This window comes from Vanacampus margaritifer, chromosome 16 (genome assembly GCF_051991255.1).
Source record: "Vanacampus margaritifer isolate UIUO_Vmar chromosome 16, RoL_Vmar_1.0, whole genome shotgun sequence".
In the NCBI taxonomy this organism is placed as follows: Eukaryota; Metazoa; Chordata; class Actinopteri; order Syngnathiformes; family Syngnathidae; genus Vanacampus; species Vanacampus margaritifer.
The window spans coordinates 16,730,474-16,756,299 of NC_135447.1; the positions used below are offsets into that span (position 1 = coordinate 16,730,474).

Genomic DNA, 25,826 nt, shown 5'->3' on the forward strand with positions numbered 1-25,826 from the left:
ACTGTCACACTACCACCTGAACTGTGCCCCTTCTACTGTTTGCTTATCTCCAAGAGGAGATCAAAAACATTGTTTTTGAGTTTTTCCTTGGAGTTAGGAAGAGTCCATCTGAAATGAGTTATATACTAACACATAGCAGGAGCTGCGTGGCTCAGGGAGTAGATCGGCTGACTCCCAAGCTGAACGTCGTGAGTTTGTTCCTCAACCCTTGAGTGACTTTTTTTCAATTATTTTATATTATATTAGTCTATTTGGTCCCACTTAAAATTTAGTCAAATTTACTCTACATAATTTATTGTGTACACAGTAATGGCATATATCATGGTATAAACCTAAATGTAAAAATTATAATGGGCATTTTTCTGAATGGGTTGTAGTAAATTGATCCCCCCCCCCAAAAAAGGGCCCAGCACAAGTCTAGTGCAAAGTGCAGTCTAACTGGAATTTTTGGATGGAATTTTCTTTCTTTTGGTAGATTACTGTCATTACCTCTCTCTACTCTTGGAGATTCCAAGGCTAACGACAACCTAATCGATCGCAGAATGGTGAAACAAACGGGGATTGATGTGACATCTTTAACCACTCCTGTTGATGCCCTTAATCGACTCCTGCTTTTTCACATCGATCAACAGATGGTACCGCTATCTCTTATTCCCTGTGGTAATCAATTATATAATGGCAATTCAAAAAATTATTGCCAGATGGATTCAAATATGGCAACTCAAACTAAAAACAAACTTGCCAGCTGCGCACATAGCACCATATTTACCCATTAGCGAATAAACCTTATTTATGCACTTGGGCACAAGCACCTTTCATCTTCATGTATTCTACCATCAAGACCTCTGACATGTGCAACCACCAAAGAATTGTGCTTCACTGAAATATGAGCATGGTTGTAAAATCATGGAGCATGATGTTTTCCTCAGATTTGTAGATGTTACTGGAATCTATTTGAAAAATATAGTACAATTTAAAAATGAAAATATGTATCATCGGCCAGTCGAGACGTGCACACATCTCCAGCAAACACACTCAAGAAAGAGCATGTTTTTTATTCTGAATGAAATACAGTACCAGGAGAAAGTATTTGCCCCCTTCTAAAATTATTTTTTTTTTGCATAGTTACCCCACTTTCCCCAGGTGACCTGAGCTAAGCCCCTCCTACTGTTTGCTTATCTCCAAGAGACCAAAAACATTGTTTTTGGTCTGTTGGAGTTAGGAAGATTCCAGCTGACACGAGCGATATACTAACACAAAGCAGGAACTGCGTGGCTCAGGGAGTAGATCTGCTGTCTCCCAAGCTGAAGGTATGAAATATAATAAAATACTAACATATGAGCACCTTTAGTGACAACTTAAATGCTGCAATTTTTTGTTAAAATTATCTAAATATGTTTCTTTTAAAAAGCACTCTATACCGCTATCACCATTTAATTGCAGCAGCATGCATCCTTCTTTACTGCAACTCATCTACAAATAACTATACCATAAATGTTGATGACCCCAGGAAACAAAACAAAAAACAAGCAAACAACTAAAAGTGATTATAAAAAGACATTCATTTAATGAGTTTCTAACTTCTGTTGACTGTTAACTTTGCAATAAAAGTAACAGCGGAGGAACAACACAGACCCTGCTGGAAACTGTGCTGCAATGGTGAGAAACGGATACCACTGTGTCTGCAGTAGTCAAACACAGAGCTTGAAGTAGAAAAAAATGAGAATGTGAATGGAACAAAGCACTCAAGTTGTACACATTTCATTTGTACTTAGGAAACAGAGTTAATGAAAATATAGACATAACAATTGGGTTTGATACCAAGAGATGAATACCAGTCAAGAAATCTTTACGTCTGCATCATCAAGCGACGTGGCAGAGACAACGCCGGCCAGAACAAGCACATCTGCCAGGCCAGATCCCATCCATGTGTCGTCATTGTAACGATAGCCATACTTATTGTAACGAAAGCATCTCGACATTAGCCACCTAAACAAGCCCCTAAAAAAAACTTTCAACTCTTGAATATGCCAACTTGCCCGCTGTTTTGTCACTAGTATTACTATTCAGGTTACTCACACCATTGACCAGCGGGTACCACCAGTGAGGATCACTATCACAAATAATCCCTTTCCCAAAAATAATCAAATAAATTATATAACCCCGGATATGGATAAAAACAGGTAGATTTTGCCACTTAACTCATATTCCACAAATGCAAGATTATTTAGAATGTTGTATTTAAAGTAATCAAGCCGCATAGAAAATATTATTGTAGATAAAATAAAAATGTAATTTTAATTAAAAAATGAAAAAAGGTCATTACTTTTTTTCTTAAAGAAAAAAGTAGGTCAGCTTTTTCCGTACCTCACTTCATAAGTGTTCAAATAAAATCCTTAGGTTTGTCGGCTCCCCAGAATTTTAGCTCACTGTTAGCGCTCAGTGCTTGCAAACCGGAGACGTGGTCACTGTGTGGGTTAGATTCTTATTTTCCCTTTAAAAGGTCTTTAGTACATCAAATTAATAGTTATGTTACACAGATTTATGGTCATTAAAAAAAAAACGGTTTTAGTTTAAGTGTTACGCTTGATCAATTTCCGCCTATAGTATGGAGAGAAAGGGTGACATCAGTTAGAAATTCTTGATACTCTTTCAAAATGGTCAAATAGCAGGAGCTCACAAAAATTGACAGAGTTCGCATTAAAGCACTTCATAGTATGGGATGGTCTCTTCTCCTTTTCCTTTGGACTTAGAAATGTGTTTAGCACAATTTCCATTAAACCAGCTTACAGTATACCGAAACCCTGAAACAAATTAATTCCCTTACCTCTTTGAGAGTAAGTGTCTAAAATGCTTTGTAGCTGCCTCCGCGTTTATATTCTATGATGCAGCATGTGTGCAGTAGAGCAAGAAGATTAGCGATAGCGCTGGCAGCTAACAGCGTGAAGCAAGGTGTTATTGATACGCGTCCACCATGCTTAAAAGTCATTATTCTGAGGGAACTACTGTGTATATATAGCCGTTAAACAGACTAGACTGAAATAGAAATCTCTTCAGTTTAGCGTGCTAGCGGTTAGCAGCCTCAGATGTGTGTTTATTTGCGAATGGTAGCAAGCACTTTTTTCACCCTTTGAATGAGGATAATGTGTTCATGCCATGTTTTTAAAGTGCACTCGCCAATTGGCTGGGGCATTGTTTTTTACGTTATAAACACACAAGTTAAGCACTATTTTGTGTTCATCTATGCAAACAAAAAACAAACTACTGATTTTGAAATACCTACATTTCAAGTGTCTTTAATACCGGTACATGAAAATCCCTTTTGGCTTTTTCTTTTCAAATTTCTCATGAGAAAAAAAAGTGAGCTCAGCTGCTGATGTTACATGGTATACTTATTGTATTTGCTTTCGGTGCATGTATTGTTTGTTTACTTTTCTTTTCGTCACATCATAATTGTGATCCTTTTGGTCACTATAACCGTGATATTAAGTTTTCAAACCATTTCATCTGTAATAGCCATTTATCAAAATGAGTAGCAAGCACGAAAGCAGTGGGCTCTACTTGCCAAGATTTCCTAACCGTTGATCTGCTGTTGAATTGAAATCAAATACTTTGGACCTCTCCCACTTCAGCTTTTACCAGGATTCTCAAATTATAATACATTCTGTATTTACTGCCAGGCTTCATATTTCTCTGTGTGAAGCACTCCTCATTTATTAGGATTATCTACATTCCACTAGAGATAAGAACCAAAGGCACAATGAGGTTCAGCGTCTTTAAATACAGAATATATAATAAGATGTTGCTAATTTGATTTTGGGCTTGATCCTTGAATAATAACTACTGATGTCTAGAAATAACATAACTGTTTTTACTGCAAAAATAATTACATCAAAAGAACTTATTCCGACAGGGTGGATGCTGAGGACATTAGGGTGTACATAGCCATGCTAATGGTGTGTGTGTGCGTGTATTTGCGTGTGTGTGCGCATGCACATCAATACGTGTGTATGCATCCCCCAATGATCGCAGAAAAATTATTTGACTACTATTCTATTGCATTATTGTGGAATGGTTCCTGCTGATGCCGAAATCCTTAGGCTACGTTCACACTGCAAACAAATGCGACCAAGATCGGATTTTTTTTGCCGAAATGCGACCTGTATCTGACTTTTTTATGTCAGTCTGAACGGCTCAATTCCGATTTTTTTCATATGCGACCCGGGTCACTTTCATATGTGGTCCTAGATCGGATACGTATCCGAATTTTTGCAATGCGACCGCAGTCTGAACGGCCAGGTCGCATATATCCAACCTCAACGTCATCAACAGTCCAATTGCGCTCTGCGCGGGCGGGGGCATTAAGCTTGATTTATGCTTGACGCATCCGCGAGGTCCAGGACACGTCACGTACGTGAATCGGCAAAGTTGTTTCGAGTAACAGTTGTGACTTTATATTTGACTTTAATTTAATCCCACTTGAAACATGAAGTATAAAGATGACACTTGTGGTGGTGATATTAGTAATTTAGCAAGGCAGCCGGATCATTTATTACGCGTGGCAATGACGTGACGTCATCCTTAGGGAGAAAAAAAAAGGAGATGTCTCCGTGAGATGAGACGCTCGAACAGGCTTGCCTCTTTTTCATAAAATATGATTTCTACCTCCTCCCGCATCACTCCTCTGTAGATATGAGATGGTAAAAATATGAGGAAAGCAAGACGAAGGCCAATTGATTTTCATGTGCTTAACTGAATCAATAAGGAATGACAACAACAAAATTTCCAGATGCAAAATTTGTTCTTTTTAGCATTTTGAAGTAGGGCTGTGCAATTAATCAAAATTCAATTACAATTTCAATTATTACACTACACATTTACAGCATTGGCATGATCGCAAACAAAAATAAAAGATCATTTTGAGATGTTTAAATGTATATATTTGCACCCTTTTTATTTTAAAATGACTAATTTAATAAATCTTGTTTGGCCCAAAAGAAACATGCATAATTATAGTGTTTCAAATAAATGTATTTGTCTCAATATTTTTTCGTTTACACATTTTCTTGTTTTGCACCAAAAAAACAAGTGATCACCCTCATCGTGATTTAAATTATTACCAAATTAATCGTGATTAATATTTTCTTCATAATGGAGCAATCCTATTTTGAAGAATTAAAAACATAAGCTATTGCTATTATACTCTCCTCCAAAAGTATTGGAACAGTGAAGCCAATTACTACTTAGTTTGACATGGAAAAATATGAACATTTCAGCTTTAGTTACAACATAATAGCGAATATTTATCTTTTGATCTTAAAAGCAAATGGTTTAGTTTACAAAAAAAATAATTGTAATTGGTCTCAGTGTTTCAATTCCTTTGAAAGGCAATAAGATATAAAACAAAGTTAACACCAATTATTTTCACGACATCACCATGTTCCTCAGAGTATATGGCAGTCTGGCAGATCATGAATACTTGCTGACCTGCCCGGAACATAAATTAAGCCAATCCATCTCACTCCGACCTTGCTCCCTAGTGGCTTACTTAGTATCATGCCAATGTGTAACACTGGCTGCGGAACGAGCAAGGGTAAGCGTGCTGCCTGTCTTGATGCTGAGCTGTCTTGACGGTAAAAAGAGGCCTCTGCCTCCTCTTGAGAGCAGTCGGAATCAAGCGGGCTTAGTGGGCATGAACTGTGAGGGCCATGACAAGGCCAAAAACATGCAACACAACACAACTGACTAAAGGTTCGTTGCACTATTGAATATAATAGAACGAAACACATCGCATCGCTTGCGGGCTTGGATGAGGACTCCATGCACTCTGCTGAGGATACCAAGCAGACGAAAGGCTTATGAATAATTCTAAACATCCTCTTTTTCCAACCTGATTTACAGAAAGGAAATTCACGTCACACAGTCTGAATGCTAACAAAGCCTGCAATTAAAGATGTAATTACTCAAATATTGAAAGTTAGATAAATCGGGAAAACATATATTGTTTTTATTTTTTATTTATTTATATTGGTTATTGTTGGTCTTTGCTTTCTAGTCCATTTCCTTCATTTTAAAATACAAACATATTTGTTTTGGACGATAATGTATGTTGTGTTTACCTCCAGTTTATGTGAGCAAACCCATTATTAACAGTTTCCCCCTACTCTAAAAAAGCTGGAGGATATTGTTCTTCCTCAGCTTTCGATAGTGTGAACAGAAATATGTAAATAGTGACAGAATACTTGCGGGCTGCATGTCCAATGACACAAATCCTTAATTAAGATCTCAGCATGATTCAGAAATACACTCAATTGGTATTGTCCCTAACTGATGACACATTATATCAAAGAACAAACATCACCATGGGCAATTGGTGGTGATTCTTTTCAACTGATGTTTCCATCAATGTATTCAGACTTTCAGTTGAGAAAAAGGTAGTAGGGACAGGGTGACAGTGACATCACTTAATCCTCAGAACCTGCACATGTCAAATATATCTGACAGTCGAAATTAAAGTGGTCTAAATTGCAATTGTGATTTCTCAGGGAAGCATATGATTACAGTAGTCGATAAATGGCTAGCGCATATTTAATTAACCTATTATGGAAAAGGGCTGTGATTCAAGTATTCACTGGTGAGACTAGAGCCCTTTTTTGGTTGCAACTTTCCCATACTAATGAATAACTAAGAAGTATATTTTCTAATTTATTTCAGCTAACTTCTATTTTTGTGAAGAGATGTGATTATGTCCAGCTATACTGTAGCTATGGCTATGAGTGTTCTAGTAATCTATTTGAGGTTAACATAGCATATTGGGCATGCTTCAAAGCTGACACGTATACAGAAAAAAAACCACATATATATATACAAATATATATATTAAAAAATCAACTAGATTTAGTTCAAAGGATGAGCAGGTCAGTCAATCTGGAACTTGCAAGAGCATTCAGAAAAGTATTCGGAACAATAATCAATGGTCATGTCTTGAAAGTAGCCTGCCAGACTTTAAAGTCTGAGTCAAATATGCCTGATAAGAGTAATGATGAGTAGCCTAACCATGGTGAAGTAATATTTTGTCTTGGGGAATATAAATTGGTAAGCATCCCAAAGAAGGTAAATTTACTTGGTTGTTCCTTTTAGTCTGGCAGTATAAAGGTAAACATTCACCCTCAAAGAGCAGCTGAGGGTCAATATACAGGGTCATATATACATACATATGGCTTCTTTCTCTCTCTCCCTCTTTTTTTTTTTTTTTTTTTAAACAAAAGACAGTTACTTGCCACAATTTTACAAATGTATTTTTTGAGTTTTCAATGTAGATAATAGTTGTTTTTTTGGGAGGGGTGAAAATGCTGAAGACCTACGTATCTGAGTCGAGCACTGCTAGCTTTCAGTTTTCACTTTTATAAATCGCAGGTTTCGCATTGATAAACGCGTCCGTGAATCAGTGCAACATTATGTCCTTCAGCGTTTAGTTTGAAATTCCAAATTATTTTGAAATGTAATGGATCAACCATATAGTCACAAAAGGTTCAATCTCACAGCAATTACTCGTGTACAATCAATCCGTTCTAATGTTTAATTGTTTAGCGACAAATGCATTAAAACAAACAATGTCCGATATAGCCTCGAACTAATAATATACAATAACAAACAACAACCACCATCTAAAATACATCCGACGTGCATTCGCCGCGAAAATCGCCGACACATTTAAATCCAAACGTAGAAAAAAAAATCCACTGGTCTGTCCCTCCAGCACAAGAAGACGTGTTCCCTCCTTTCCCTCTTTCTTCTCCCCTCCTCTACTGCCCCCTCCCTCTCTCCCTTCCTCCCTTCCTCCCTCTCCCTCCCTCTCTTGCTGTGGCCTGGCTGCCTGTCTGACTCCATGAACAATGTCCTGCCTTTTGTAAAGAAGGGGGGGAAAGGGGGAAAGGGCCGCTCAAATGTAAAGCCCTGCTCACAAGCACTGACATTGAAAATGAATGACAGCTTACCTGCATGCCAATCTTCATCAGACTGACACAGGGTTGACAGCACAGCCTATACTCCTCCACGCAGCAAATGACGTCAGACATAGCAAGCCCCTCCCACCTAATGCTGTCTCGCTCTGTCTCCGCTCCCCCATTTTCTCAACCCCACAGTGCCGCTGATGCCTTCAAGTGTCCATCGGAAATGCGACAATACTTGTTGGGTACTAAAGATAGATATAAAAAAAGAATATGATTTAGAGGTTATACCCTTTTGATACCGTGTTCGGGTTGTATGGTTGCAGGTGATGGCCAAAAGCAACGGTCACAATATTATATAATCAGGTTACAGTGATTTAGACATATAATACGTAAATATTAAAAGTGTAAAAATTGAAAAAAACGGGCCGTACCCTACTGTACTCACAAATTATTGTTTGTCCCAACAAAGTCACAATAGCACTACGTTCTAAGTGCAAGTAATTGTCAAATAATTATCGACTGTGTTGTATGAACAACACAAAACAAGTTGTTTTACCGTTTTACACTCGTGTATCATCTAATTTCAAATCAGCACAGTAACTTCACTGAAATGATCGAAAAGGGGTGGGAAGAACTACAACAAATTTGTTCAAATTAATTTAAAAGCAAAACTAAGGGTAACTCTCAAAACCACATTTTCGAAGGCGGATCAGGCCCGCCACCTGTCGGCTCTTTTCAACTACTGCACGTCTTTAAGTTGCAACTCTGTACTGCACTTACTGTATGTTATGTACTTGGAACATAGACCACGGGTTTGGATGAGCTTGATGTCACTTAAACAAACTTGTGTAAAATAGCGTGCGACGGTGCCATTATAGGCGTGCTTGCGTGCTTTAGATGATTGACGTTTAGGATAGTCACTACCTACTGGACTAACAAAACGGCCGTAAAAACATTACATGACGAATCTGTGTAACAGTAAGGCCATGAACACAGAACATAGTGAAGCTCTTTTCCACAATCCACTATCCCCACATGGCCCGTTTTTTTTTTTTTAGTAACAACGCATTCGATTGGCTAGTCCAGATTTCAGATCTCCAATCACACTTTAGCTTTCTGTTACTAGGAAGTGATTAAACGCTTGGACGCGTTGGATGGGAGTTAATTTTGAGCCACGCAGTAATGTATTTTTGTTTAGACCTAACAAATTGACATGAGCGAAGCACATCTGCGTGACCAAGACAGCACATTGAAAAACACTGTATCGCTAATGTACACCCGCCAGTATTATGCAGTCCACAATCTGAACGGAATGGTTAGCATGTACAGTTAACAGTTTCAGCAACGCTTGATCTAGACGCCGGATTTTCCCGATAACCCCCCATAAATGGCGACTACGGTCTTGGGAGTCGGCACAGGCGTTTTCGTCATCACTGCCGTTTGGATTGTGACTTTTGGGCTTTGGATGATTCTTCTGAGAGCGTCAGGATCATCAAAGTGAGTGCTATTAAAAAGACGTCACGTCCTTACGGCAACCAATAATTCAGTGTTTATAAACTTGTGAGCCTAAGATTATCTTGGATACTGATACAAAAGTAACGTTGCGTCACTCTACGTACGTTCCACGAGCCAATCGCTTTTATCTTACTGTCTATTTTATTTAGACATTACTTAGCAATCAGATAAAGATCAAAAGAAAAAACTCCCCGTCTACACATAATTACGTTATTAGTTTACTGGTACGTTGGATAAGCAGCCCTCAATAGGAACAAAAATGGAAAGTCCATCTCCCTGGATTGGTCAAGGCGTTCTAATCATTGCTACTGTTTTAATCGTGGCTCTCGTGCTTGGGTTGACGCTGCAAAGAGCAACTGGATCACTGATGTGAGAGCAGTATCAATACACGCACCTACACGCCACTCTGAATACAATGGAGAAGAATTCCGCCTAAACGATAAGGAAAAACACATTTAATAAAGTAAAACTTAACTAGCCAGTGCACATTGTTTATTGTATCGGGTAAAAACATGGCTTCACTCTACCCTTTTGAAGCCATTAATTATTATTTAAAAACAAACAACAAAACTGCCTTCATCCTTCAAAACGAACATTATATGGAGATATCGCATACAAACACACTCGTAAAATGATTTTAACTTTTATGCCCTTAATTAGTACAAATAAATAACCCTTACCCTGCTAAAAGTGAATTACATTATATATGTTAGACAGCTATAAAGCATGCCTTAGATTCACTTATGTTTAAGGTGAAGCTACTTGAAGGGATGGATGTTAAAGCCTACAAGAAAAACCCTTTTATACACACTTACCGTAAAAAAGTGTAGGTGTAGCCTGTACCATAGCCTATTTCTTAAAGTAAGATTAAGAGCCTATATGTTTATGTACACTTTGCTATTTTCATTGGTTAAAAAAAACATGTTTGTGAATGTGATTTACTGGTATTTATTTATTTTCCAGGCTAGGAGTTATCCCGGTTTTCCTCTTGGCTCTCGTCATTACCCTGGCACTAGTGTTTTTCCCTCGAAGCCCAACGACACCATCTGCTTTCAAAGAGAGAGAGGTGAAGCTCCACACTAATCTAAAACAAGCTTCAATTTACACTTTACTTCTAAACCCATATTTACTATTATGCATAGTATGGGTGTGCCATATCAGACCTTATATGATATTACCAGTGTATTTTTTGGGGTGATAAAAATTTGAAATATTGTGAAATTGATCCTGTAGGGATGTGATGACCAGGCTTGGGGAGTAACGGAATACATGTACAGGCGTTACGTAATCAGAATACCCCAAAAAATGTAACTGTATTCCGTTACAGTACAGGTAAAAAAACAAACATGTAATCAGATTACAGGAACATGTATTAAAAATGGGGATTTCTTCAAGGGATTACAATTTTCTATGATGAGAGAGAGAGAGAGAGAAAGAGAGACACGCTGCTGTTGTGTTTGTGTTGACGTCGCTGAGCTTCTTGCTAACCATAGGCATAATGTGAGTTACCTTCCGAACAAATCTCCCTCCCACCAATTCACTATTTAAACACCCATACATAATATACACGGCTAAACTCGTAACTGGGAGAAAAGTTTTTGCAGTTGATATCACGCATGGTCATCCTCATATCAGTATTAGTGCATACATGCGTGTGGGTGAAATGAGCTACCATGGGAAATGTTGCTTTCAAAAGCAAATTTTCCATTTTCTTACCCATTCCACCAACATCTATCTATCTATCTATCTATCTATCTATCTATCTGTGAGGTGTGGTTGCTTTCAGTGACAGTTCGAAACAGCATATGACCTTGAATCAATCAATCAATTAATTAATCAATCAACCAACCAACCATCTATTCATACATTTTAATGTGTGTCAATTATACAATGATTTTTGCTATTAGTAGGCTGCCTGGGTCCCTATCACCCGCAAATAGCAGTGGCACACTGAATAGAAATATATATTGTGGTGATATAAAGTTTTATTTTGTCTTCATGAGCAAACTTGGTATTGGAGTAATCCAAAATAATCAAGTTACATTACTCTAATATCATGGTACTTGGATTACGTTACTAACTACATTTTTAGTAGGTAACTTGTAACTGTAACGGAATACATTTTAAAAGTAACCCTCCAACCCTGGTGATGACGTAATCCATAACATCATATGTCATTGTGTCCATTTGGACTTACACGCCTTCTTTGTTATAGCATAACAACAATGTCAGAGAGCGTAGGAGTCTGTCATGTGTTCAGCCTCAAAAAAGGATTTAGTGCCTAAAGTAGGAGCTACCTATGTTGTGTGGAGGTTGTTTGGTTACAAGAGGTCAGTTATGATGCAAAATATAATTGTTTGCAAATTATGCAGCAAAACAGTTACCAGTTAGGAAGAAACACAAACAAGAGTTTTAACACACTGCTGAATATGCACAGGCTAAAGACACATAGGGAGGACATAACAGCTCATTTTGTTATTCAGCGTAAAAGTGAACAAAAGTTTTAACCGAGCATTGTTGGAGCACTCGTTATTAGACAAACTCCTTATGAAAGAAAAAAATACAGACAGTGATTGGATGAAGTGGTTGCGTATTGTTTGGACAAGATAACCAATCCACGGTGGTTATTTTGCCGTGACCGTCAACTTGCCACCTAATTGATGTGACTTTGCAATGCTAAGCTAAAAGTGCTCATGAGGTGTGTCCGTCTGACCGTGCACCGGCCTAAACGTGCACATTTCTGTTCTTCATAACCACTTGTAAATGTCTACAAGCAGTCACAGTATTCAACGGCAGTCCAAGAATTACTCGCTCCTCTGATTGACCAATCAGAGACATTTACAGAAAAATAACGCTCACATAATAGTTGCCGATCACAGCAAAATACCCACTTCCTAAACAATCAGTAGGATTTTTTTTTCCAGCAACACATTTGCATGCGATGTGCAAAGCTTGATGCCATGAATTGGCTGCTACCAAATCATCAGTGAAGTTTGCCCCCAGGATCAATCACACAGGAGAAAATAATAGACTTCTTGACTTATCTTGACTCGTGCAATTTGCAAGAGCACAAACAGGTATGAGGCTACTGACTTCTGAAGATTTGTGTATTCTTTGTATTTAGTCATTAAGCTTTAAGCAATTATGTTACAATTAGACCTTGCTCGGAAAACACTAATCACACCCCCGCCCCCCATTTATGCTGTGTCACTTATACAGTTGCGCTATATTTGTACTTTGTTTTCATTTCAATAAAAAAGGGTGATTTTAAATATTGCGTGCAATAAAAAAGGCTATCATTCTGAAACACCAATCACAAATGTATTGTTAAGTAATTATTACCAATATCATCAAAAATATTGCCACCACAAATTTTGTTGAAATATCGTGATATAATTTTTAAGCTACTGTATATCGCCCACCCCTAATGCATAGCAAATGTCGGCTTTTGGAATAAACTCCCTGTTCGTAAAAAACAGCAGCTTTGGCCATGTACACACATAAAGTAAATTGGGCTGTTTTGGTCCACATTTGACCCCTTCCCATCCAAGGGTGTCAAAACTCACGACAATCTTGTGTCTTTAGAGAGTCGTAGAAGATTATCATCATGTCCGAAGTGTTGCAGGACTGTGAATAATGTTGAAACAAATCTCTCCCCATACTGCAAGAGCTGCCTCCTGTAACTACAATATAACCAAAATAATGTTCACATAATAGCAAAGCCTTTATTTTCATTTTTTATGAAAAGACCAACTTGTTTCATCAGGCATTGCTTGTTGCAGCCAAACATTTTGTTACAGTAAAATGTTTTGCAAATATATACTGTATTCAGTAACTGTCAATCTTTACCCATACAAAACAATATAAGACAACTTTACATCAGCAAATATGGTCACGCTGCACCTCCCCAGAAAAGAATAGGACCAAATACTGCGCTGGTGCGACCAACTGAAGAAGTTGGTGGTTCGGGTTTTTAGGCCGCCTTCCTCATACACGCTTTAGAGGTCTGCCCATGTCTTGTTTATAGGATTGAGATCAGGGATTTGTGGTGGCCCTCCAAAAGATTGACTTTGTTATCCTTAAGCCACTTTGTAGCCAACTTGACAATTTGCTTACCAGTAGCTTCATTGTCCATTTGGAAGACCCGTTTTTGCCGAAGCTTGAACCTCCTGGCTGATGTTTTGACATGTTGCTTCAGTATTTCCAAATAATGTTCCTGCCATTTATTTTGTGAAGTGCACCAGTCACTCCTACCGCACAACATGATTCTGCCACCCCTGTATTGCAAAGTTGGGATGCTGTTCCAGGCTTAGAACTGTCTCGCTTTTCCCTCCAAAAGAAGCAATGGTCATTAAGGCCAAACAGTTCCATTTTGCCTTCCTCAGACCACAGGTGATGATCGTTATCAGGCTTCTCCAGAGCTTGCTGATGAGCTGTCATTGGAATCACCTGCGTTGGGAATAGGGAGACATGAAAAACAGGCTGGATAGTGTGCTCCGAGGACCAGGGTTGAAAAGCACTGTTCTCGACGACTATTTACACATTCAGAGATCAGAGGCACATAAAATAATAAAATCATGGATAGATACACAACCTGTCCCTAAACTTAATATCAGCTCTAATAGAAGCCATGAAGCATATTCATCTTGCTTCGAAAAAGTATGTACATGTTTGTATGTACACATTTGCATGTGTGTACTCTGCATACAAGCTTGCCACAAAGGCCTGCTCTGCTTTATCTCAGCAACACAGAACAAACACTCCCCCATGTAGCCTCTGGGTCGTGCCAGTAAGCCAGCCAGATCTGCCAAGCAAGCTGCCACCCAAAAGAAAAAGCAGAGCAGATCCCCATCCTGGCCTGCTCACATTATGTAGCCTTTGTGCAAACCTTGACGTCGCCAAGCAAGAGAGAGGCAGCACATTCAGGTTTTCTGCACAAGGCCTTTCTGCTAAAATCAACCCACTGATTGTTTACTCTGCTTTGAAAAGCTTACACTGTACACATTGCAGAGTAATGACAATATTATTATTAAGTCACCTCAGCTGTACAGTATTCCTGAGAGTCGGGACAAAATATGTCCTACATAAACTCAAATTTTTATTAAAAATCAAGACCTGACCTCAGCTGATGGATGGATAGATGGAAGGAAGGGAGGAGGAAGGGAAGGAAGGAAAGAAAGAAAGGAAGGAGGAAAGGAAGGAAATTATGCAGTAATTTAATCTAGTCCTTGCCCTGCGTGTTTGTTTTACCAGTATTTGAATGTATCATATTTAAGACATTTGTGTTGCACTGTTTTTACTTTTTATTATTTATTTTTGAAAACAAACCGTGATTTAGGGTTGTATGTACAATAGTGACATCCAGGCCAATTCTTTGTGTAGCTTGCAATGTAATCTCATTGTACATATTTAAGGTTTACAAGATATGATGCACATTTTTATAGAATTAATTTACGAGATTATTGTTATTTGGGTACAACTGCTGTAAATAGTGCTTAAAGCTACAGTCAATGGTTCCTAGCGCCATCTAGTGGTGAACTAATAATTCATTTAAAAAAAGACTCAATAGTATGCAAAAAAAAAAAGTATCTCAGAAACATTTTTTTTGCTAGCATTAGCTAAAGTATTTAGCACGGCCACCACGATGCCGGTAGAAAAGTGGAAGCATTTGAGGGGATCTTATGAAGAAAAAAAAAGGGAAGGCGCTGCAGGAGAAAGAGTGGCTCACCTGTACTGCAGTACACGGCAGTTCTGTCTTTTTTCGACCCACTTAAATGTTGTACACCAAGCGAGGCCCCTCTCCACCGGTCACTGTTGTGCAGAAAATGTATCTTTTCACAAAAAGCTTGTTTTCTCTTTATTTTTCTATTTTCTCTTGATGTCACTCAATTTACCTATTTTCAAATGGTGATTACTAAAGAAAGGAATAAAGTACAAACATACTTTTTTTTCTAATGAAAGAATGGAATCCAATCATGTTCATGTAGTCATAGTACACAATATTCTGTTTGTCTTGAAAGATGAGTTAAAATGCTGGAAATCAAAATTTGGTCATGTCTGTGATGTCTGTTTTTTGTGTGTGTTTGTTTACATAGTCCTTGGTTTAGCTTGTCTTGTCAAATTGTTTTTTTGCTTGGTTTCTTGGGGTTTGTTGGTTATGTTTGTGACGTTTGTCTTTTGTATTATGAAAAAAAAGAAAAAAATTATTCAAATAAAAACTTTTTTTTTAACTCTTTCACTGCCAGACGTTTTCAGAAACGGGTTGTCCCCAGTGCCAGCCGATTTAAGCATTTTGGCTGCTGATCTTTCAAGGTCCACAGAAAATGTTGTGTTTGGACTATGGAAACACACATTCTACCAAATGAAAGATTGGACTCTCATCTTTCATCAGAAAAAAAAGTTTGTTTCTACCTTATTCCGTTCTTCAGTAATCAACAATAGAAAATGGTTACTTTCACCGAAATTCTCTGTTTTGAAACAAAAAGCGGAGAAAACAAGCTTTTTGTGAAACGATGTTATTTCATGCACTCTAGTGAATTGTACACTTCTTTTTGTCCATGAATGATGCCACAAACACCTAAATAGTGCTTTACTTCTGTAAAACGCTTTCACCAACAATGAAAAAGTGTTTTTAGTTTGCAAAATACGTTTATTTCGATTCAACAGTGTAACAATTTGACAAAACAATTTCGCTAACTATTTACAAATGTGTGCAACTGTGGTACTACTTACAATTATGTGGATGTTTCAAATACAGTTTTTCTTTTTATAACGCTCCCCTGCGTGCAAGGAGACGCAGCAGGACTCGCACAACAGATTAGTTTCACTTTCGCTTTGTGCGTTTCACGTGCAAACTGCCTTTTTTTCCGGGGAATAGCAAGTAGCAGACTGTACACACTCCTCCGATGAATATGCATTGGACTCGGGGCACTCTTCGTCGTCCGATTGAACGTCGCGCTGAGCGTGCTCGGTTGTGCTCCGCGTTTTCCGGTGTTGGCATCGCTCGCCCGTGAACCTTTTATGACGTCGTCATAGCCGCCGCGTCAACGCTTCCAACTTGGCCGTCAACCTCGGAGTCACCATCATCATCATCGATGATGATCATCGTCGTCATCAATGTGCTCTTTATAGCGTTGGTCGATGCTTTTTGTCTTTGAAAAAAACGGCTCGACCGTGAGCTACTTGCAAACCGGTCGCCATTATGGCTTCTTCAGCCAATGTCCCCTCAACACTCTAGCCCCGCCTCACGTCTTCTGCTGACGCCTACCTAATCTTGTCAAAAGAGAGTCATCGCTGTCCTCTAGGGGCCAAAAATAGTCATTAGGCACAACAGACTTGCTGGAAACTTTCACCACAGATGCGGAAGGGTTCCCTCTACCCGTTTCAAAAATAAAAAATAAAAAATTTGGATGACGTCATTTAACGTCATTGGCAGCCCTCCGTAGGTTTTTACTTGACGTCTTTTAACGTCAGTGGCAGTGAAAGAGTTAAGTGCTCGAAATCGGCTAGCACTGGCGGGGTTGTTTTTTGAATAACGTGTGGCAGTAAAATAGTTAAAGTTATTTTTTATTCTGATCACCTCTTGTGTGCAGGTGGACCTAATCAAGGTCAGACAATAAATGATGTAGTACAAGTTTAATTGTCTAATTTTTAGGTTGTTTTTAGATCAATACTATTATCAAAACAATGTACACTTAGATGGAGAAAAGGATAAAGAAGAGATAAAGAAAAAAATAATCCCAGTTACGTATTTCACAGGTTGGCAATTATTGCTACTTACTGACTTTGAAAGACTATTTGTTTACATCCCGCAATTTTCCCTCCCCCCTTGCTATGGTGCTTCTGATTATGTTTAGTGAAAGCTCTCCTGACATCTATTGACTAAAAATGATCAAATGTCAAATTACAAGTGCCAGCAACTTAACTTTTTGATTGAATTGTAGCTTCTCTCTCAAGTACCATACATACAATGTAGTCAAAAACGTCACACTAAAGAAATGATTTCTTCTTTTTCTCTACACAGATAGTGGACACTTTGTTCATCGCTCGCTATGTCCTACTGGCTTTAGCGAGTGTGATCTTTCTCAGCGCCCTGTTCATGCTGCTGCCCTTTCATTTCTTGGAGCCTGTCTATGCTAAAGCTTTGCGAACACACTAAAAAAAAGTTGGCACTGGATCACATTGCTGATGTTAACAACCTAAAAGAAGAGAATCCAGCAAGAGGCCCCATCACCGACTGGAATTAAAATAACTAGAGAAACTTTCCCATGGCCAACTTCCTATAGGTTGTTTATCTGTCGTGGTCCAAGCTGTGTAACTTAACTCTTTTTTTTTCTTTTTTTCAAGATGCATCAGATACTACAATAGCTTCATATTAGGCTCAAGTTAGGGATCATTATTTGTGTTTTATCTAGCTTCGTATTGGGTTCATCTAGAGAATTACGATAGTTGAATGCGTATTGAGGCACTGTCTTGTGAAGTGTTTTGTTTGCCTACAATTTTTTTCAATTGTGTGTTTCAGTTTTAAAACAAATTTTGAACCCTGTTTCAAGCGGCTTCTGTTTATTTTAATTATTATATAATAGTGCTGGTGACTAACCTGTATTATTCCTTTTTGTTTTATTTCAATTTCAACAATAAAAGAAAAGAAATACACAAATACAGCCTTTTTGTCTTGTTAAAGCAAAAGGACAGGCAACATGCCAGTGACAAAGGGACATAATTAATAATAAAAAAAAAAATCTTAACTCTTTATTAATCCATTAGACTGCTATGCACTGCAAATTTTTATACTGTGCATGAATGTGTCGCTCAAGTTAAAATACAACCCCCACCATGGAAGTAAATAAACTTTTCCATGATATTCAAATTTTTTGAAAGGGGTATGAGTTGGGTGTGTGTCTTGACCTCCGCCGAACCCCTGAGACTGACTCACAGGACCCCTAGGGTTCGATCAAACCCAGGTTAAGAACCATTGCACTGACCTTTTAAGAATGTCATTGTTCAGCTAGCAGGGTTTACCAATTCCGGTCCTGGAGGTCCGGAGTCCTGTAGGTTTTAGATGTTTCCGCCCACTAGCACACTTGATTCATACAATCAGCTCTTTAGCATGCCTGATAATGATCCTGATCTTTAGTATCAGGTGTGTTGATAAGCAGAAACATCTAAAACATGCTGGACTCCCGACCTCCAGGACTGGAATTAGTTAACCCTGAGCTAGAGTCTTTGCGTTGCACCAGCATTAGCAAAGAACATTGATGGTTAGCCAAATTTGTTGTCTATCCCATTAACAGAATTGCATGGATCTATATTTACAGTATGCTTCTAAGTCCCGGACTGCATTTTGCATGAGCATTTGTCATTTTTTAAGAGCCAGCCATTTCTTCAGAGGTTACACAATCATTATACAAAATTTAGGACTAGTAAGTTTTTATGTTGTCCGGTTTGATTGATAAGTCTTGAAAACCAAAATGTGATGTTCTCTTATGAAACTGATTTCAGTTATGAACGAGCATATTTTTCCAGTGAGAGTTTTTGAATCTTAAAGCTCATGTAAACACTTGCCCTCTTCCTGTTTTTTTAAAAGTGTGAAGCTTGAGGAGATGTGGAGCGGAATTCCAACTAGGATAATAAAAGGGAATCTAATGAATCAAAACAAATCCTATTCGTTCCAGCCCACATGTCTATACTGTGTTCCTTTTGTGGTATGCATAACAATACAGATCCAAGATTTCACACAAGCTGAAAAAACGGGTGAATTTCAGCTGGGTGGGATCTGGAACGTTTTGACATAGATAGACTGTTTGCCTGATAACCAGAAAACATTACCTGAGTCCTTGCAGAAAGAGGTGCTGAGAAACCAGCTACAGTATATGTTACATTTAAAATTAAATATAATTTTTTACCAGAATAGCTTGCTAAATTAAATGAGTGCCATACTAATTCAGTGTCATTGTGCTTCCTTTTGCATTTCAGGATTGCGATCCAGAAAAGTTATTTTTTTTATTTTTTGGCTTTGAGACTATAATCCCCAAAGGCCTGATTGAGAATATCCAACAGTCGTTCTTGTCTGACATTTTTGTTTTCACACAATTTCTCACACTAACGCACTTCTATAATCTTTGCCCTCCGCCCCCCACCATTTTTCCCCCCTTTGGTTTCCTCATTTTATTTTTGGTGGCTAAACTCTGTGTCTGGGGAGTGGGAAAATGATCAGAACAAAGCAAGTGGGGGTTTGAGGGATCATTTGAAACCAGGGGACAAAGTCTTTGTGGCACAGCCAGCTGGACATATAAAGAGACGGGGGCGGGAAGATGGGAGAAAGAGCAATGCAAGGGTAAAGAGGTGTGAGCCGAAAGCTCGGTGTGTGAAGGGGATGTGGTGCACTCCTCTCCAGTAGATTCTGCATTCAGACTCATTCGAGCAGAACTTTGAGTTGCCCTCTGATTGTGATATGCATGCCACCACCTCCCCACCAAGCTCTCAGTCCGCAAAAATTCATTAATGTTTGGGGGACACGGACACCAAAGTTAGTGCACTTACCCCAGAAGAATGAGTCTCAGTTCAAGTTAAATCATCCATATAGCAATGTTTATCAGTCTTCCTGAAAGTGTGGAAAATACAGCTTTTTTGGGGGTGCACTATGTGGTGACACAAATGTTTACCATTTGGGCATTCCCACCCAGTTTAAAGCCATGACAAAAATAAAGTATTTTCTGTTTTCCTTTGCTTTTCCCTCCATCCTTGAGTAGCTCTAGGCTTATTTTTCCTTTCTCTTCTACGGAATAGCCCCGTTGGTCTCCTAAGGAGCAATTGAATGCGCAGATTAGCAGTCAGGTTGCTCACCTCTAGCCCTCTGCTGCTTGAACATGGCACCCTATTTTAGGATGAAGAAATCTTTATCAGTGGAGTGGTGACTTGACATTGCTGAAAAAATAATTTTAATACTGCCAAAGCTTGGGGAAAGCCAGTGGCTATAATGATAACATAGAAACAGCATGGGTGGTCATAGCGGTCCCTGGTGCATTGTCAAATCTACAGAAATTGTCAGTCATGGACTTGATCTTGTTCTGTAGCCATCTTGTACCAACTGCTCCTTTCTATAGTGGCCAAAGAACTAAATAGCCAAACTGTCAAAACTCAGGTTTCCGGCCTCTCAAATGTGAATACTTAGATGTCTTTAAAATCAGGTAAATTGCCCTTCTGTTTTAAGATAAACAAGACACTCATGGACAGCTGGTCATCAGCTTGGATTTAGAATAACTGGCATACAAAATCTACCATGTTTTGCATACTGTGACATTGTGTTGCCCAGTTTGTGATTAAGCGTGATTTGACAAGTAAATTTGTCAATTACATTTTTTTTCAACAGGGCTAAATGAGGGAGAATCTGATTATACTCCACTGTAAGTGTCAATGCTCAACCACCAGTAGATGACATAATTGCCCCATTTTATAAGAAATAAACACAGTTTGAGAGTCCATGGGAGTAATGGCTGCATTTTGTGCAACCTACATTTTTCTACCGTCGATTATAAAAGAACGGGAAGGAGAGTCAAAGCTCCCATTTGTCAGATTCGGTTTGTATATAATTATTGAACATAATATTGTGTAGGTATTGAAAATGTTTAAATTGTCTAAAATGGATGGCAATGTATGTGTGAAAGACCCTTTCACACTGCACTCATTATAGTACACAAGCACAGCCTGTCGACTAACAGATTCTGACTGACTTCACAACTGTTGAATGTTCTAAAGTACCACTTGATTGTCACACCTAAGTGGGGTGAATTTTGTTTTTTGCGTTTGACCCATCCCCTGAGGGAGCAGTGAGCATCAGCAGGTGCCACACTCATTTGGTAATGTAACCAATTCCAATCAATGGGTCACATTTTGATAGTCTTTGGTATGACCTGGCTAGGTATTAAACCCACAAACTCCCAGTCTCAGGGCGGACACGCTACCACTAGACCACTTAGCTTCTGCCTGATATTCCAAACAGTAGTTTTGTGGGTCAGTCAGATTTGACCAGATGGTTGACATAAGTATACGGCTGTACAATTCAGCAGTTTGTGTTTGTGGCCGTCAAGGTTTAGGAAAAATGCATGACGTGTGTTGTTTACCTGTATTTATATTTGCATTTGAGTAAAAAAAATTACATCAATTGGTGGCTGGTTGTCTGAAAATAGTAAATAGTTGCCTTGATCAACAATTTAAAATTGCAGAAGCCTTCAACTTTACCCAGTTTTCATAACTTCCTTTTGCTGCTTGTTTACAGAAAACAAAAGTTATGGCTAACTACGGTTCTATGAGTTCCAGACAATGACCACAGGCATTGCTTCAATCACTGAATGTTCCCTTCGCCCATGCACAGTTCAAGTTGTGCATACCAAAATAGTCACCTGTGACTCCTGGATGGCCCTAGAAGGGTATAAATTCCGGTGTCACCAGAGGTTCATTTCGTATGGACTCATTTCGTGACCATGAGGATTCAGAGTGACAGGATGTTCTGGCAATTTAAACCACGGCCAGAAAGGGGCCACCAAGCAACACAGCGTGTGCCCCTCCTGAAGGACCCTCTAAAGCATCAGCCATATTAAGAGGCGGTGGAAAGCCGTAGAGAAGGTACTACGGTCACGGGTGCGCCAACACATACTGACACAGAGGGCTGGTGGTTTCCCTCACAGAAAACCAAAGGAATAGAATAGAATATAACTTTATTTGTCATTATGTACACAATGAAACTTATTTCAGCAGCATCAGCAACCTTCGGCACTACATCATAAAACACAACACAACAAATAATAAAATAAGCCCTAATGCCAATATAAAGTCCATTTAAAAGTGGTCATGCGTAAGTGCATTTATTAAGGAGGTTTTATGCATTTAACTGCGGATAGAAACTATGCAGTAGTCTATTTGTGTGCATGCCCAGTATCCTTCTTCCAGAAGGGAGGGAGTAACAGTTTGTGGCCAGGGTGTATGAGGTCTTTTGAGATGGAGCTGGCTTTACTTTGTAACCTGCCAGCATAGATCTCAGCCAGCGGAGGCAATGTAATCCCTATCACCTTCTCCGCCGTTCTCACCACCCTATGGAGAGTCTTCCTGTCCGCTGCTGTGCAGCTTGCATACCACACCGCGCAGCAATATGACAGGAGACTCTCCACAGTGGCCTTATAGAACCTGACCAGCAGGTTTTCAGGGAGCTGGGACAGGAAGTAGAGCCTCTGATCCCACCTGATGGCTGATATGCACTGACCAGGTGAGATCAGCTGTTATGTGTACTCCCAGGTATCTGAAACATTCCACCCTTTCCACCTTCTCCCCATTGATGTCAAGATCATTGTACTCAGTCTGTTTTGATTTCCAAAAGTCTATTATAATTTATTTAGTTTTTTAAATGTTCAAGTCTAAATTATTGTTGTAACACCATTGTGTCAAGTGTTGGATCTCTTCTCTGTAGGCTGTCTCGTTGTGGATCAGTCCTACCACAGCTGTGTCATCAGCAAATTTAACGATGGTGTTCATGTGGTGGATGGGTGAGAAGTCATAGGTGAAGAGGGAATAGAGGAAAGGGCTAAGAACACACCCCTGTGGTGTTCCGGTGCTGGGAGTCAGGGTGGACAGTCAGTTATCAGTGGCTCAAGTCCTCTGAGGCAAATCGACTCCCTCTCTGCCGAAACCACCCAAAGGCATGCGCACCACCTCCGGGTGAAAACGCAACTCTCCTGGAGGAAGATCCAGACGGGAGAGTAAGCTGGCAGATACACGGCCCGTAGATTGGCCAAGCGGGGGGCAGACCTCCTGAGAAGGTGCTGGGAGGCTTGAAACAGTCGGGTGGACCTTGTGCTGCCCTGGTGTAGTTTATGTGAAACATTGTTGAGGTGTTGTCCAACTGTATGAGCACATGGCTTCCCTTTGGGTAAGGCAAGAAGTCCATGGCAGCCTTGTGCACCGCACGCAGCTCTATCAGATTGATGCGATCGGCCCTGCCCTGCACAGACCACAGTCCCTGAGCCATCCTGTGCTGCCAGACGGCACACCACCCTGCGAGACTGGCATCTGTGGTGACTACCTTGCAGCGGCCCGAGACCACACCCAGTGGGATGCCCCTCGACAGGAAAGCCTGGTCTCTCCAAGGTGCCAGGGTAAGAAGGCACCAACGCGACACCCTGAGCTTCTGGTGGCTGTGCCACTTGACATCCAAGGATGTCAGCTTGCACAAAAGTTACTAATAGGTGAGGTAAGGCAGCAGCTTCTCTTGAAAGAGCCCGATGAGGCAAAGAAGGTCGTTCACTCAGTGAGAGGACGGTTGGGCCCTCTTAATTGTGGTGTCCAATGTCACCCAAATAAAAGTAGACTTGGGCAAATTGACCCTGATGCCCAACTGGGCCACATCCGACAGGAGATCGGAGGTGTCTTGGACCACCTGAGCCGACAGCGCGCATATGAGCCAATCGTTGAGGTCTGGCAACACCTTCATGAAGACCTGTGGGCCGAGGGAGAGCCAGAAAGGGAGCACACGGAATTGCCTCTGTAGGTAAAATGGAGAAACTGTCAACCCCCCTGGGCGACCGTCTGCAAGATGTTGGTTGTAGTCAGCATACATAATGGCAATACTTTGTATGTTGGTTGAGCCACTGAGGTCCAGTATTGGTCGATATCCGCCAGTTTTCTCCGACACAAGAAGTAGGTCGAGTAGAAGCCCCAGGGGTGCGGCAGAGGATCCACAACCTTGATCGTGTCCTTAGCCAAGAAGGCGGGCACCTATGACACCTATTGAGGCTGGAAATTTGCTGCCTGTCTTCAGAAGCCCTAAATGAACTCTCCAGTGCCGCAACTGAAGCTAAACCAAAAAGCTCCCACGGCTCCACAGGAACACTACGGAGAGCTCTCCTAGAGGCCTCGCTCAAGGGGGATTGCGCCAGCCACACCTGGTGGCATGCCTGCACCAGGAAGGACATCACCCGCCTGTGTTCCCTGGTCATGAGGGCAAATGCTTAGGGCCCCCTTCACTGAAGGATACAGCAGCATCCATACTGCCCTCTCGCAGGGATGCAGAGAGAGCTAGCAAAAGGTGAGCCAGGGAACTCCCAATGCAACCAGCACACGCACCAGCGATTTAGGCCCGGAGTGAGAAGGCCATCGGTCACTTAACACTGAGATTGAGGACATCACACAGTCTGCCAAATGGTCTCCTCCGGGGACGTGATGAGCATGGTGGTTCCACGTCAGGCATTCGATCCAAGCGGACACCAGCAGCGTCATGGATAGGCTCCAAAGCGCGACCGTCGGCAGAAAGCTGTGAAAGTATCTTTCCAGTAAGCCTGCAGCTCAAGGACACTTGTGCCGCAAAAAAGTACTCTCAGGAGCTGACTGAACCTTCAGAGTCACGCCCAAATGCAGGCGCTCCAAGGCACTGCACAGGACAGCCTGCATTGAACCATCCCCTGCCTCACTGGACAAGCTCCGAGCAGACGACGAAGAGCTCGGTCCCAAAATCATAGACGTCGGCCCACCAGCAGCGTCGTGAAAAAGAGACGCTCAACCCACCAAAGAAATTACATCATCTAGGTGGGGTGGGTGGTTCTGCAACCTCTGTAGGGGCGGGGGTATAACAGCAGCACCTCGGTTGAAAAGGTGAGAGCTGACGCAGGAGGCAGGTGTGCTCCACACAAGGAGTGCCAGATAGACTCTCGCCAACATGATCAAAAACGAGGCATTGATCATCCTGGACATCGGCGGCCTCAAAAAGGGTGCCACAGTCAACACAACAATGGGAGCCCTCCATCGCAAATGGTACAACAGGTCCTGTTCGCGATAAGCTGAAGGCAGGATGCGCGGAGTCCACCAACGAGAGCAGACGCACTGCGAGCGGCTAACACAGAGGTTAGGACAAGCTCCAAAGATAGTGTAGCAATAACCTGAGAGAAAGGGGCCCGAACGCCACCTGCACAGCAGACGCGAGATACGCACCGCCAGTGGCTCACACACAAAAAGAAGACAGGAAAAAACTTGGCGCGGCACCTGTGGCACACACAAGCCACAGAGCCAAAGCAAAGCCAGTTAGTCGTTCGACCGAGAAGCACAACACAACACCGTAAGCTAGGAGCGACAACGCAGATGCTGCCTTCACCAGTAAAGAAAAAAGGAACAAACAACTAATAGGCAACTCCAGTGGAGTGACAAGCGCCAGCAAGCTGGGAGAAGGTGTGCTAACGCCGTTCAAAGAAAATCGAGGCGAAAAAAGTCAAGAACAAGTCGAACACACGTTCTTCGGGGTAGAGAAGTAGCTTAAGTTTGCACACGCCATGCAAGAAGAAAAGAATAAACGAACCTCTGGGTCACAGGTGGCTATTT

At 40.6% G+C, this 25,826-nt stretch overlaps 2 protein-coding genes across 3 annotated transcripts in view; one reads left to right on the forward strand and one right to left on the reverse strand.

The window, feature by feature from the left end:
- Nucleotides 1–8,069, reverse strand: part of LOC144036631 (homeobox protein PKNOX2-like) — a 120,465-nt gene extending 112,396 nt beyond the window's left edge. Inside the window, exon 1 of one of the 2 annotated variants that reach the window (XM_077547417.1) lies at nucleotides 7,998–8,069. Coding sequence is in view for 1 of the 2 variants with exons in the window: in XM_077547416.1 (XP_077403542.1) it covers nucleotides 7,998–8,015 (18 nt within the window). In the remaining variant the exon portion in view is untranslated. The remainder of the gene's footprint in view (nucleotides 1–7,997) is intronic. The other variant, XM_077547416.1, reaches the window with a different exon arrangement.
- A 1,021-nt stretch (nucleotides 8,070–9,090) lies between these two features.
- tmem218 (transmembrane protein 218) lies at nucleotides 9,091–18,126 on the forward strand. Its single transcript, XM_077546839.1, has 3 exons — nucleotides 9,091–9,449; nucleotides 10,431–10,533; nucleotides 17,491–18,126. Exons 1-3 carry the CDS (start codon nucleotides 9,340–9,342, stop codon nucleotides 17,623–17,625), a joined length of 348 nt encoding a protein of 115 aa, XP_077402965.1. The 5' UTR covers nucleotides 9,091–9,339; the 3' UTR covers nucleotides 17,626–18,126.
- Nucleotides 18,127–25,826: the final 7,700 nt, after the last annotated feature.